The 14,859-nt window shown below is 47.7% G+C and overlaps 1 protein-coding gene across 18 annotated transcripts in view; it reads right to left on the bottom strand.

Moving 5' to 3' along the window:
- elna (elastin a) overlaps positions 1–14,859 on the bottom strand; it is a 118,751-nt gene that overhangs the window by 32,247 nt on the left and 71,645 nt on the right. For 14 of the 18 annotated variants that reach the window (XM_056757481.1, XM_056757488.1, XM_056757483.1 and 11 more), the window contains one exon: positions 5,449–5,481. The exons of the other annotated variants lie outside the window; for them this stretch is intronic. In XM_056757481.1, coding sequence (XP_056613459.1) covers positions 5,449–5,481 — 33 coding nt within the window. The remainder of the gene's footprint in view (positions 1–5,448; positions 5,482–14,859) is intronic. 18 annotated transcript variants of the gene reach the window in all.

The raw sequence follows: 14,859 nt of genomic DNA, 5'->3' as shown, positions 1-14,859 counted from the left end.
CTGCGAGCTTTTGCACAACAGAACAAATTGTGAATGTCGCGGACGAAAATAGGACACATTGTGAATGATGCGTGCTGAAGCAGGACCAGAAAAAATACAGTATCTCACAGAATTGAGTACACCCCTCACATTTGTAAATATTTTATTATATCATTTCATGTGACAACACTGGAGAAATTTCACTTTGTTATACAAACTGTACACTCACTACTTTACATTGTAGCAGTGGTGTCATGTAATTCGTTAGTGTTACAAGGTCTCAGGTGTGAATGGGGAGCAGGTGTGTTAAATTTGGTGTTATCGCTCTCACTCTCTCATACTGGTCACTGGAAGTTCAACATGGCACCTCATGGCAAAGAACTCTCTGAGGATCTGAAAAAAAGAATTGTTGCTCCAAATAAAGATGGCCCAGGCTATAAGAATATTGTCAAGACCCTGAAACTGAGCTGCATCACGGTGGTTAAGACCATACAGCTGTTTAAGAGGACAGGTTCCACTCAGAGGAGTCCTTGGCATGGTCGACCAAAGAAGTTGAGTGCACATGCTCAGCGTCATATGCAGAAGTTGTCTTTGTGAAATAGACGTATGAGTGCTGCCAGCATTGCTGCTTAGGTTGAAGTGGTGTGGGGTCAGCCTGTCAGTGCTCAGACCATACGCAGCACACTGCATAAAACTGGTTTGCATGGCTGTCATCCCAGAAGGAAGCCTCTTCTAAAGATGATACACAAGAAAGCCCGCAAACAGTTTGCTGAAGACAAGCAGACTAAAGGACATGGATTACTTGAACCAAGTCCTGTGGTCTGATGAGAACAAGATAAACTTATTCGGTTCAGATGGTGTCAAAGCCTGTGTGGTGGCAACCAGGTGAGGAGTACAAAGACAAGTGTGTCTTGCCCACAGTCAAGCATGTTAGTGGGAGTGTAATGGTCTGGGGCTGCATGAGTGGTGCCTTCACTGGGGAGCTACAAATCATTGAGGGAACCATGCATGCCAACATTAACTGTGACATACTAAAGAAGAGCATGATCTCCTCCCTTCAGAGTCTGGGCCACAGGGCAGTATTGTGACATGATAATGACCCCAAACATACCTCCAAGACCACCACTGCCTTGCTAAAGAAGCTGAGGGTAAAGGTGAAGACCTAAACACATACATTTTACATGAATTAATGTCTTGAATAAATAGTACAGCTGTATGGATAACAAAGGTACAAGAAAACTGATGGCACGCCTCCAGATACTCCACCAGGTAGACCAGCAGCCACTCCACCAGGTACACCCATTTTCTTTCAACTTAAAACTATGTGCCTTGAAACTGTAACAGTTTTATGCAATATTATTTGCCGCTTAGGTGCTAAAAGACTTTCCTGGTGCTGCATATAAATTTAGGGATTACAGTAACAAGCACACTAATATCAAGCTGCAATATAGTGGACAGTTCAGTTTGGGGATTATTAGAGGTTCTTAATTTTATGCGCACGCTGCACAGACCGGAGTTAGATTCTGTTTAACAGCCTTGAACATGAAGCAGCAGGTGGATGCTAATCTCCGGAAGCACCATAGGGTCTTAGTCCTTTCAATCTGGAACACACAGACGAGGCCGAAAGCTGGTGCAGAAAGGTCCTCAACAGTCTGAAACACGCTGATGAAGGTACCTTGAAGTAAAGGTTTGCTCTCCCGAGCTCAACCTTGTTGTAGACGTTTGTTTGCCGTCTTACTGGTTGGTAGACCAGTTAGTTACATTACTGCCTCTCTGGAGCGGAGACTCAGAGCGTTGCTCATCTGTTTTGCCTCTCCTGAGGGGAGTCTCGGAATTTGGGTGATCTGTTACAGTCTCTGTGGATACTCAGAACAAAGAGTTTCTGCTGAAAATGTATTTTGCAGATAAGGAGGAGATTGCATTTTGCGCTTCACCATTTATGTTGCTGTGATTGGCTGTTGATGTCAGAAGGGGCTCACTGACCATTCTTCAGCTGTATGGAACTCATTTGCATAGGATAAAGTATGACATTGAAATGTGACTTTTGTGGATTACCTATGCATATTTCAACAGATCCTAAGGTCATTTGTTAAACTGTGTGGCTCGCATGCGGTAGACAGTGCAAGGGCTAATGTTTATAATCTGATGATTAATGGTTAATGGTTTGGCGACCCTGCTGTAAAGTGCACTTCCATTAACAGAATAGCGCATGAAGCTTTAAAGCAGCGCAGAATTGTGAAGCATGTCGATCTTCAATGACGCTGATATGACCGTTCAGACTGAGGTCGTATTAAGAAACATCAGACCTGTATCTGGTTTAGGACCACATATGGAAGTGGCTCAAATCAGATTAAAAAAGATCGGATTTCACGTGGTTTGTCCTGTTTACACTGACATGCAGTAAACAGATCTGGGTCCCATATGAGGGAAAAAAATCTTATTTTGGTTGCAGTGTGAACATAGTCGATGTGTCTAACAAGCATTGAGTCAAAATGTGATAGATTGTCCATGTAGTGTATAAAAGATGTAAAGAAACGCAAGTCGGTGTTGCTGACTTGACTCAAAACCACCAGAGTGAAAGCCTGCAACCTTTAGCCAAAAAATAACGCGTAATGCTAACGCCTTGACCTCAATGGATCGCAGGAAAGGAGACCAGAGGCTAGTTTTTTTAAGGATGTCAATGGATGTTGTTAGCTGTTACACTTTCTCCAATTTTAAGAGTTACAGACCCTTCTATCTTCCTATAATAAGAGTATCTTTGCTTGACTTTTGGAGCAGGTTTTGACCTCTCTCCAATTAGTGTATTCTATCAGTTTATGTGTATCTTAGTTGCCTTTGATATTACATAGTTGATTATCAGATGTTTAAAAAAAGTTATTTTTTAATGTAACTTAATTATTTGATACTAACTAGAAAACATATCAACGTATGAAGATAAACGCCAACTCGCCAATCTCAACGTGAGTCCCCAGTTGCCTACATGTGAAAAGTTTTATGGGAGGTTTGAATTCAAAAATATGCATGTGAATACAGACAATCATTACTGTGGTTCCAGTGCATTATCAAGAAATGGTTTCAGGCCCGCACAAAAAAAACCTGAACATGAAAATGGTGAAAAACTTTTAAAGCAGCTGCGGGTTCTCCCTACATCAAGGAGACCACTCTGCGGCCTGACATTGTGCTGTGGTCAGACTCATCAAATAATGTTCTGTTGCTTGTGCTGAATTACTATGGGAAGAGTGGACGGACGAGGCCTTTAAACAGAAAAGAGCAAAGTATGAAGAACAGAGAAAAACTGGCAAAAAAAGGTTGGAGGGCCAAGTGTTGGTCCATGGAGGTTGGGCTTTGTAGGCCAGTCGCTGTGCAGGGCTTACACAGCACTGGAATTAACAGGAGGCAAATGAGTGTTATCCAATATATACAAAGGTTGTAGAACCTTGCAAATTTATTGTGCATGGCAGATGTCTGCCAGAGAGGTGCCTGTGATCTGAGATCTTGGAGTCGGTATGCCAAGGTGATGGCGTCCACGATCCAGTGCGCCAATCTCAGTTTGGAGACAGCTCTTCACTTCTGCTGTCCTTCAAAACAGACAAAGAGCTGTTCAGAGCTTCTGAAGCTCCAAGTAGAGGTGCAGGGCTCGTACTGGACACAACATGCAAGGGTTTGGGACTTCCTCCCCGGAGTGGAACACCTGCCAGTTCTAAACCTGGTCCCAGAAGGAAGTGGTGGGAACTTTGGTTACGTAGCCAGGCCGGGGTCTCAGCACCAGGTGGGAGTCCCCCGGCCCGAAATCAAGGCACTAGCGTTTTGACGGAAGCAAGCGGCACTAGGAGAATCGTCATCATTGTGAGATGAGGTAGACCGTGCCCTTCCCCTGAGAAGAAGGTCCTTCATCAGGGGAATCGATCAGGGGGAGTTGTCGTCAGAAGCATCAGCTTTGAGAACCAAGTCTGGTTGGGCCAGTGGGTGCAACCAACAACTTGATGCTCATCTTACCTGATCTTACACACGACCTGTCAAAGGAGGCTCACTGAGGGGAAGGCGTACTTCCCCTTCATGGTGATCCATGGTTAGATGGTCTGTGCGGAAGTCGCCGTCTGAGGCCATGATGTACACCTCGTCCTCTATACACTGATGCGTAGATCCGCTATGGGATGGTCTACTGTCGGGAGACAGGGTAGGTGAGCGTGACGGGGCATGAATGGTCCACCCCAATTTTTGCAACAGATTAACGTCAATGGGAGTCCCCATATCGCCACTACCGCTCACCACCGTGGACAGCTTGGCAGCCAACGCGGAACGGGAAGCAGACGATGTTATAGCTATAACACAGCCAACCTTCCCCCTTGATCGGCAAAGACATGCCTGGTAGCAGGTGCACGCTGTGAGAAATTAGCTCTCTTAGGGAAATTAGCTCTAGTAGACACCCTCGGCTCGCTACCAAAACACCCAGGGGAAAATCGCACACACCAGGACGAATACGCTGCTCTGCGTCGTAGAATCCAGTAGTTTTTCCAGAGATAATGCGCTCATTATGTATGCTCAGCATGTTCCGAAGAATAAAAGGGTGAATGAATGGGCGCGCCATCTTATTTTATATACCCGTATGTACAGTTCATTCTCCTTTCAAGAGTACAATCAGAGATGATAGGTTCTCAAGATAAACCCCATTCTGTCGGTTTGACACAATGTCGAGAGACCGACAGAAAGGGATATATTGTATATACAGAATATTTATTTTCTGTTAAACACAAAAGAAGATATGTCAAAAAAACGAATAGGGCGTATTAGGTAGTATTTCTGTGCTCGATACACTTCCCAAGTGATCTTACGGGTTTCGGAAAGTTTTTTTAGAATATATAAAACTGTTTCGTAACAATTTTTCTTAGTCTCTTATTGGACAATTCTCCGGAAAAGCGCGTGGCACAGCCACAGGAGAGCAGGAGAAGGAGCATGCGCAGACGTCACTTTCACTTTTGTTCAGGGGAGAGAGCATATTTTCACGAAGTTCAGGTGTTTGTATGTTCACTGCATTTGGGTGATGAATGTTATATAAACTGTGGGTATAAAGCTGGATTTGGAGATAGTTTGAAACTGATATATGGAGCCGTCCCGGTGGTAAAAGATGGCAGACATGAACCACATGCGGTGAACTGATGTCTGTGTTTTGTTGATAATGGGTGCGCACGTGCTTTAGTTCAGCCTACCCCTCCCCCCGCACATGCTATATGTTTTTGGAAACGATCTTAAAGCTGGATCTATCTTTTATGAATGTGATCAAACTAAATACTCTTTGAAGATACAAAGTATGCAATTCTACTCTATAGGTACTCAAGATTAATATGAGATTGGGAGAAACCCAGTGTGTTACGACACTAAGTAATTCATGGCAAAATTTTCAATTCTGTGTGGAGTATCCCTTTAAGGGTGGTTGTTAGATAAAAATAAACGAAATCTAAAACCACTCACCATATTTATATGGTTTTACCCCAGTTCCATATCCTGTGAAAATAGAAAATACATTATCTTTAAATATAAACTGTATCTAACATTTTTTTCAGTACAGAATCACACCTATTAAAAAAACATCCAACCATTATTCAGCACACAACATGTTAAGAAACATTCAAATGAACGACAAAATGTTTTCCAGACGCTTAACTTTATTTAAAACATACCATATATCAAGCATGATTCAGGGCATATACTTAAGTAAAGAAGTATGAATATTAATGAAAACACTTCAAACATAAGGCAATGAGGGGGTGGCACGAGCCGGTCTGGAGGACAGAGTACAAAGGTTATCTAGACAGGGTGTAAGTGTTGAGCATAAGGTTGTCGATGGCAGTGTCAGCATCTAGAGATGCAAAGTTAGAGGGAAGAGAGGATGTCACTCTAGCAGAGAGTGTGCTAGGGGAGAGAGAGCAAAGGTTCCGTCTAAAGTGAACGGGTGGTGGTGTAGTCCATGTAGGAAGGAGCATGTTGAAAGTGATGAAGAAGTGGTCCGAGATTTAAAGAGGTGTGACTTGAATGTTATCTGTGGTGCAGTTACAGATGTAGATGAGATCCAGCTGGTTTCCAGATCTGTGAGTACTGGCTGTTACGAGGCGCGTGAGGTCGAACGAGGCGGTGAGGATGTGGAAGTCAGAAGCATAGAGCTTCTCCAGGGGGATGTTGAAGTCCCCAAAGACTACAAGAGGGCCGCTATCCTCCGGGAATGATTAGAGCAGCACATCTAACTCTTCAATGAAGTTGTGAAGAGAACCTGGGGGGCGGTAAACTACAACAACGCTGAGCTGAGTGGGAAAAGTTATATTAACAGCATGGTATTCAAATGAATAGTTGTTGCATAGGGAAGATAGTTTGGAATATTTCCAGTCATTGGTGATGAGCAAACCTGTGCCTCCTCCTCTTCCAGTTTGGCGGGGAGTGTGAGAGAGGGAGTAGTTTGTGGAGAGAGCAGCGTTTGTGGCCTTCAGGATGGAGTCTTCAGGATGAACCCAAGTCTCAGTAAGAGCAAGAATGTGAATCTCAGACTGGCTGGCAAACACATGGATGAAGTCAGTCTTGTTCACAGCTGACTGGCAGTTCCATAGACCCACAGAGAGAGACAGAGGTGTAGAAGGGGAGGTGTGAATGGGACGCGCAACGCGCGCGTCGTGCCTTGAGTCTTGTGTGAGAACGCTGCAGACGGTGGAGTACAGGAATAAACATGAAACACATGATGTTAGTAGAAAAATAAATGAACTCAAAGGTACTGTATGTTAAAAATATACTGATGTGCCTCGCCGGTGTCTTTGCTTGGTGGAGTGTGCAGGTAGAGTCGGAGGTCTTTACACTTGTCGGTCTTCACACAAGGAGGCTGAACACGAGGGCTGATGCTACCGCAGACGCTTACCGCGACAGCGCAGAGGCACTGCTTAAGTATATGTTGAGATTAGCGCGAACAGAATACAGCTGGAACACGCCTTCTCGATTAGCAAAACAAAATCTGAACGACTTGAATGGGCCACGGATCATACAGCGATCAACTACCTCGGTGCTTTTAAGTGCAAACTTGTAATGTCAAGCTGTAACGAGCGGCTAACGGCAAATTTAATTCAGTACAACCGCAACAAAAACGCTAACAATTTAGCAATCGGTCAACAACTCATTAAATAAACAAGCTCAAAAAATCTTAACTAACAACAGGCAACAGTCCAGTTCAACAGTTAAAACAAAGTAACGGGGTAAATAGCAGAGTCACTCACTACAGCAGACTTGTGATGACTTATTCGCTTCTCGTGAGTTATATGTTCTCTTCAGGCACCTGTTATGTCCGGGTTACTCTGTCACCATGGAACCTACATGGCACTACTGATGTTTGGCTTTGTAAGTCAGAGATCACCAAAGATCATGTTAAAGAGGTGTGTGAGGTCTCAAAACCACTGGAAGACAATGTAATATTCTCTTGTCCCCTCCATGCTTATCGGCGTCATGAGAGGTATACAGTAGTAGATAATTGTCATTGAATGGCTGGAGGTCTAAGTGATACCCTCAGAATAACAGGTTCCCTTACTGTCGGTCTCTCGACGTTGTGTCGAACCGACAGATGGGGTTCGCCCTTGAGAACCTATCACTTCGACTGGTTTTGAAACAGGCCAATGAAATTAGCAAATGAAATATCTGTCCCCGGATATCCAGGTATAAAAGGGAGACGGGATGCTGCATTCATTCACCTTTTGTTCTTCGGAGCCTTCGCTTATGACTGAACAGCATATCTAAAGATCTTCTAACAAAATACTGCTAGATTCTACGACGTGATGCAGTGGACTGTCCCTACCTGCGGCGACTTCCCCTGGGCTTCTCGGCAGTTCCAGAAGTGTTCGAGTTCGCTGTTCTTATGGGTGCAATACACTCATCGGGGAGGGGGACGAACACGATGGCTGCCCGAACACGCTGGGGCAGCCGTTGTGGATCAGTTCTCGTTGCACACGTTGCGTCACGGGCAGCTGTGTTCCCATGGACTCAGCCACCACCTCATCTGCTTCACGTTTCGTGACAGCAGTGGCTACGGCCCAGCCGTCCGCTACGGCGAGGGTGATGTGAGGATAACTTTGAGCGCTAATCTGTCAGCCACTGGCTCGCGGACCGTTCGCACCTTGTGTCGTCTGACCGTCTCGTTCCTCAACGACATATCAGAAACGGTGCGTGATGATGAGATGTCCCTTACAGCATCGGGGGGTGACTTACTGACATCTGACTCCTATGATTCCTTGCAGCTCCCTTCTTCGGGAACAAGCTCAGGAAGAAATGGATGTTGAAATGGTTTGCAGTGCATCCCACTGCCTCTCCCAGTGCTCACGGCCGGAAACATAGTGCCTCGGGGTTGAGCGCGGCTCCAAGCTGCGCTCCCACCCCGAGCTCCACGAGGGTAAGACTGACCCAGTGCTTTTGCAGGAACTCCGCAATGCCACTCGCTCAAGGGCGACCAAGGTGACCGTGCGGGCCCTGGGTCGGACCATGTCCACACTTATGGTCCAAGAGAGACACCTCTGGTCGAACCTTGCACAGACTTGTGACGGCGAGAAGGTTTGCCTCCTCGACCCAGCCATCTCGCGAGGGGGCCTGTTTGGTGATACTGTCGAGCAGCAGTTCTAGACAGTAAAGAAGCAGACAGAGGTTATCAAGCATAGCCTCCACGCCGCGATTAGGCCGCCCTCTGGCCGCCGAGATCCCGTGCATCGTATGCTTCCATGCAGCCCTGGCCCTCTTCGACGCTCTCCAGCTCCTGTGCTCCCCACTCAAGCGAAGACTTAGAATACCTTTGGCCCCCACCCCAGCCATTCCATCGCTGGTTGGTCGATCCGGGACGGATCCGGGAAGGATCCAGCCCTGTCCCAACAGCCCACTTCAAGGAGTTTTTCCCTCTCCCTCTGGGTGTATTTCACAGCCGCTCTCACCATCTTCACGATGGTGTTCGGCAACCCGACGTTGCGTCATGGCGAAACGCAACGTTGAGTATACTCAGCAGCCCTCAGCACTCTCAAATCGACGATGTTTGAGCTGCATCGCCAGGCATGTAAGTCAGCAGAGCCGATTTCCTCCCCGTGGGCCCCCTCAAGGCTAGGGCTCAGGACTGCTAACCATCGAACCACCTCCCGCGGAGAGATGAAGCAGATCATACACCTAGTTCCTCTGTCACGGTCCCTGGGCGCTTGGCTCATGCTTCCCACACCGTCACAGTGGCTAGGGCAAACGATCCGCCTCGGCTACTCGATCCAATTCGCCAGTTGTGTACACACAGGGACCTGGTGCTCCGGCACCTAGGCCGATTGGGACTACAGGTCAACCGAGAAAAGAGCATTCTTACCCCTGTGCAAATGGTCCCTGCATGGTTGGGGTGCAGTGTGCAAGGGGAACGCAGTGTCGGGGCGATGGACGGGCCCCCGCCTGCGCTGGCATATCAATTGCCTAGAGTTGTTGGCCGTGCTACTTGCACTAAAGAGGCTAGAGCATCTTGTGCAGGACAAGCACGTGTTGGTGCGGCTGGACAGCAGTTAACACGACTCCCCGACGCCTCCACCTGTGGATTCACCAGGTGATTTGCTCCCTGAGAGCCACATACATCCCAGGCGACCTGAACCAGACAGCTGACGTGCTCTCTCATCGGTCGACGCCTGGGGGAGAGTGGAGACTCATTTGGGTGCAGTTTGGGCAAGCTCAGGTAGACCTGTTTGCCTCCCCGGACACCACTCATTGCCAGCTATGGTACTCCCTGTCCGAGGCCCCCCTAGCGCACAGCTGGCCGAGGGGACAACCAGAAGTATGCCTTCCCCCCAGTGAGCCTCATTGCACAAACTCTGTGTAAGGTCAGGAAAGAAGAGCATCAAATGTTACTAGTTGCGCCACACTGGCCCAAGCAGACTTTGTTCTCAGAGCTAATGCTTCTGACAACATCTCCCCTCTGTCCGATTCCTCTGACCAAGAACCTGCTTTCTCAGGGAAGGGCATGTTGTGGCATCCCAGGCCAGACCTCTGGAACCTCCATGTCTGGCCCCTGGACGGGACGAGGAGATCCTGAGTGGCCTACCCCCAGCGGTGGTTGGGACCATTATTCAGGCTAGGGCCCCCTGCCACTAGGAGGCTATACGCCTATAAGTGTCGCCTCTTCTCGTCCTGGTGTTCTTCTCGCAGAGAAGATCCACGGAGTCGCTCGATCGGGAACGTGTTGTCCTTTCTACAAGAGAGACTTGAAACTTACCTCTCCCCGTCCACACTGAAAGTGTATGTAGCCGCAATAGCCGCTCATCACAACTCAATTGCTGGAATGTCTATGGGACAGCACGACCTTATCATCAGGTTCCTAAGGGGCGAAAGAAGGCGGAAACCGCCTCGCCCGCACTCCATACCCTCTTGGGACCTTGAGGTCCACCTGCGAGCCCTTCAGAGACGCAGCTCTTCCACAGCTCACGATGAAGACCGTTCTCTTGATAGCGCTCGCTTCTATCAAGAGGGTAGGGGACCTACAGGGATTCTCCATGTCCTACGATTGCCTACAATTTGAAGCCGGTGACTCTCACGTGATCCTGAGACCCCGGCCTGGCTACGTGTTCAAAGTTCCCACCACTCCTTTTTGGGACCAGGTGGTGAACTTGCAGGCGCTCACAACTGGGGAGGAAGACCCAACCCCATTAGTGTTGTGTCCAGTATGCGCACTGCGCCTCTACTTAGAGCTGATCAAAGCTCCTGAAGCTCTGCATCCGGTCCATGTCTGTTTTGGAGGTCATTAAAAGGGGAGAGCTGTCTCCAAACAGAGAGTAGCGCACTGGATTGTGGATGCCGCAATCCCCCACGGGGCGAAGAACAGGCATTCCATCCATCACTAAGCAAGCACCTCCTGCGGGCGGGATGGGCAGAATAGCCTTGGCCCTAAGGCCGGGTACTTTGAGTTATCCACACATAGCTCTAACCGGACCTAGTGCTACCGGACGATGTCCCTCCACCTCTCGGGCGGTTTCGTCCGATGTATCCTCATGTTTGGTTCCCACCTTGGCAACCCATGACCTCCCCTGGTGGACCTCCACCTCGTGGCTAACTACCTCAATCAGCATATTTTTTCCCATGAGCTCTCCCCTGACGGTGAGACCATGCGGTAGTCTCCACTAGAACTCCTCCCGATGGTAGGAAGTGGTATCTGTAGTGCATTCCCCATTCGAGGTGTGCACTTACCCAGTGGCCTTGCGGCACCGTGAGGACCGAAGGTAGAACCTTCTCACCTTTTCCAAATAAGCTCTGGGACCCTTTGCCCACCTATCCACTGGAAGATTAAACATTTCATGAAAGCGGTCACGTCTGAAATGCCCAGGCCTGTCACCGTCGCTTCGCTGAGATTGTCATACGGCACAGCGTTGTGCCGAGTTTTTAATAGGAACACTATTTGTCGGTTCGACACAACGTCGAGAGACCAACAGAAAGGGAACGTCTTGGTTACGGATGTAACCTCAGTTCCCTGATGGAGGGAACGAGACGTTGTGTCCTTCTTGCCACAAACACGTGCCGACTGTCGTGAGAGGCTCTCAGGCTCCTCGGAAAAAAGGTGAATGAATGCAGCACTCCGTCTCCATTTTATACCTGGATATCCAGGGGCGGAGTCCGGCATGCAAATTTCATTCGGCAATTTCATTGGCCTGTTTCAAAACCAGTCGAAGTGATAGGTTCTCAAGAGCGAAACCCATCTGTCGGTTCGACACAACGTATTGTTCCCTCCATCAGGGAACTGAGGTTACATCCGTAACCAAGACGTTTAATAGACAATTGGAAATGTTTTGGCGGGAGACATGGCCTGTTTAAGAGAAAGAGGGCTGGAAAAGAGCTGCTGTCCTTTCTAGAAATCTGAAAAATAGTCTTAATAGCTCTAATGTCAGACTAACTGGAGCCCAGGCCTTCTACTAGCTGCCATGACATTTCACTTAGGTAACAAAAACACAGCACTCAGTAACATCGAGTTATTATAATATAGCAACTGTGTCGGTTCCCCGAACCAGCAAATATAAAATATAGCTGAAATCATCACAAACAAATCTGCTCAATATTAAATTAGAAAATGATATATCAACTGATTATAATCAAAAGGTAAAATTTTCATGAAAGGAACAAATCGTCAGTTAAATTATTACAGATTCTTATTTTGACACACTTTCCATGTGTTCCAATTCAATTCGCCTACTTAACCTATGCCCCATTAGTAGGTACTGTTTTTTTGTGTTGGTGTAGTAAGTACTTTTGTGTGCATGGCAAACGAGGTTACAGATACTGGGACATACTATCAGGGGGAGGTGTCCGTCGTTGCCTAGACAACACATCAGTTATTTAATTTATTAATGTAGTGGAGAGTCACTAAACTCACCTACTCCCGGTTAGTTGTGGGTAATATCAGCCGTTAGGAGGGTGCATCATTCTTCACTTCGAATATGCAGTAAACTGAATAGCGCGTGTACACCCTCAAATCTCTGGATGTCAAATTTATTTGTAGCATATTTTTATTATACATCTTTTTTATTTTGGCAGAACACTACCTTCAAAAAAAATTGTTTTCAGAAGACCAAGAAACTGCTATAGTATCCTCCATCAATATTGGTCCAAAGGTGCATGGGATACCATATGCATTTTTTATTTATGCAATCTCATTCTGTATTGTGTTGCATACACAGTTTATATAGTTTTTTTTAACTTGTCTTGTCTATTTCATCTACTTTCATCTAAGATTATTATGTAACAGTAGTGTAATATTTGCATTTTTTTTATTTGAATGGTTTAGAGTGGAGAGCTTCATTTTGTCCCAAAAATAGGATGTTGAGGGAATTGTGCAGAATTGTACAGGTTCCGCCTGTGCAGAGCCTCACGTCAATAGCCCCCCGGCTTACGCCTCACCCAGGGTCGTAATTCGATCACAGACTATTCCATAAAATTTCAAACTCTAGCGGCCGCCTGCGCATGGAATGAGGAGGCGTTGCGTGCTCGTTTTCTGGACGGGGTGAATTCCTTGATTTCAGATGAGATTGCTACTCTCGAAACCCCGAGGGAATTTGGATGCTCTCACCAACCTTTGTCTTCGCATTGAGACCCGTATGAACAATCGCCGGCGCCGGCAATCTTTACCCACCTCTTGGCGGGCCTGAGATGCCAGTGCTTCCACTAGAGCCGCCGAAGCTGCAGAGGAGGAGCCTATGCACCTGGGTCGCTCTCGCCTCTCATCGCTCCAGAAGCAACAACGTCTTCTAGGGGGACTATGCTTCTATTGCGGGAAGTCTGGTCACCAAGTTGTTCAATGCCCGTTAAAAGATTCCGCCCACCCATACAGCCGAGAGTCCGTGTGGGCGCCATTTCTGTATCCTCTCCTGTTTCCCTTCCTGTACTTCCGTTCCGGATCCTGTTTGATGGACGTAGTCACTCCGGGCAGGCCCTCCTTGACTCGGGTGTTGAAGGAAGCTTTCTTGACACTGCCACTGCAGCCCGGTGAAGGATCCCTGTTAAGCTTCACATCAATCCCATCCGTGTCCAGACGTTTTAGGGGATCATTGCTTCGCTACTATAACCCAAATCACCCCTTACATAAGGTTTTTTCTTTCGGGAAATCATTGTGAGTGCATTGAGCTGTACATCCTCGATTCCCCCAATACTCCCCTCATTTTGGGGCATACTTGGTTGTTGCAGCACAATCCTCACACTGACTGGGTTAAAAATTCCTGTCTCTGTATCTCCTGTGTTACAGGTCAAGGCCACTGATTTGTCCGGGGTTCCGGAGGAATATCATGGTCTTCCCCCCGTCTTCAGCAAGTCACGAGCTGCCTCTCTTCCTCTGCATCGTCCCTAAAACCGCTCCATAGATCTCCTCCCAGGCACTTCTCCGCCCAGGGGGGTCTCTACTCTCTGTCCGCTCCTGAAAGAGAGGCCATGGACACGTATATTAAGAAATCTTTACAGGCTAAGCTCATTCGCCATTCCTCCTCCCCGGCCAGTGCTGGGTTCTTCTTTGTTCAGAAGAAGGACAGCTCCCTGCATCCCTGTATCGATTATACAGGTTTGAATGAGATTACTATTAAGAATAAATTCCCCTTGCCTCTCATGTCTACCGCCTTTGAACTCTTGCAGGGAGCCCAGGTCTTTACCAAACTAGACCTTCAGAATGCTTATCACCTGGTCCGCATCAGGGAGGGGGATGAGGGGAAGACGGCGTTTAACACCTGCCTACTTCGGGGCACTATAAGTATTTGGTACTCCCGATCGGTTTGACCAATCTTCCTGCCGTTTTCCAGGGCCTCATAAATGCCGTGTTGGGGGACATGATTAACCGATTTGCCTTTGTGTACCTGGATGATATGATTATTTTCCCCCCTCTCTCCAGGAACACACCCGACACGTAAGGGAGGTTCTTCAGCGACTATTAGAGAACCAACTCTTTGTGATGGTGGAGAAGTGCGAATTCCATGCTGTCACGGTTTCGTTCCTTGGACATATAATTTCTGTCAGAGGCATTAACCCCGATCCCGCTGTGACGGGGGTAAGAGACACGACACAGACATGGCGGTGGTGTAAGCAACCCCAACGGGGATTTTAATGCACAACTCATAAATAAACATAAACAAAAGGGTGTAATCCAGGGTGCTCTCCGCCGCTCCGTGCTTGGACAATCGGGTCCTCCATGTCCCCCTCGCTGGGGACATCCTCGCTCTCACTCGGGGGTATGTGAGACACAGCATATAGTGCTGTGTGTCCTGGGACCTCGAGTGCTGGGAGAAGGCGGCTTATATGCCCGGCAGCTTATCGCCGTCAGGTGCGCTCAATCAGCGCTAGCTGCCGGGCTGTGTCCCAGGTGACGCTGATCCCAGAACAGCGCCT

The sequence above is a fragment of the Triplophysa dalaica genome, chromosome 9 (genome assembly GCF_015846415.1).
Source record: "Triplophysa dalaica isolate WHDGS20190420 chromosome 9, ASM1584641v1, whole genome shotgun sequence".
NCBI lineage: Eukaryota > Metazoa > Chordata > Actinopteri > Cypriniformes > Nemacheilidae > Triplophysa > Triplophysa dalaica.
Note: the sequence above shows the minus strand (reverse complement) of the source record. Positions and strands in the feature narration are given on the sequence as shown.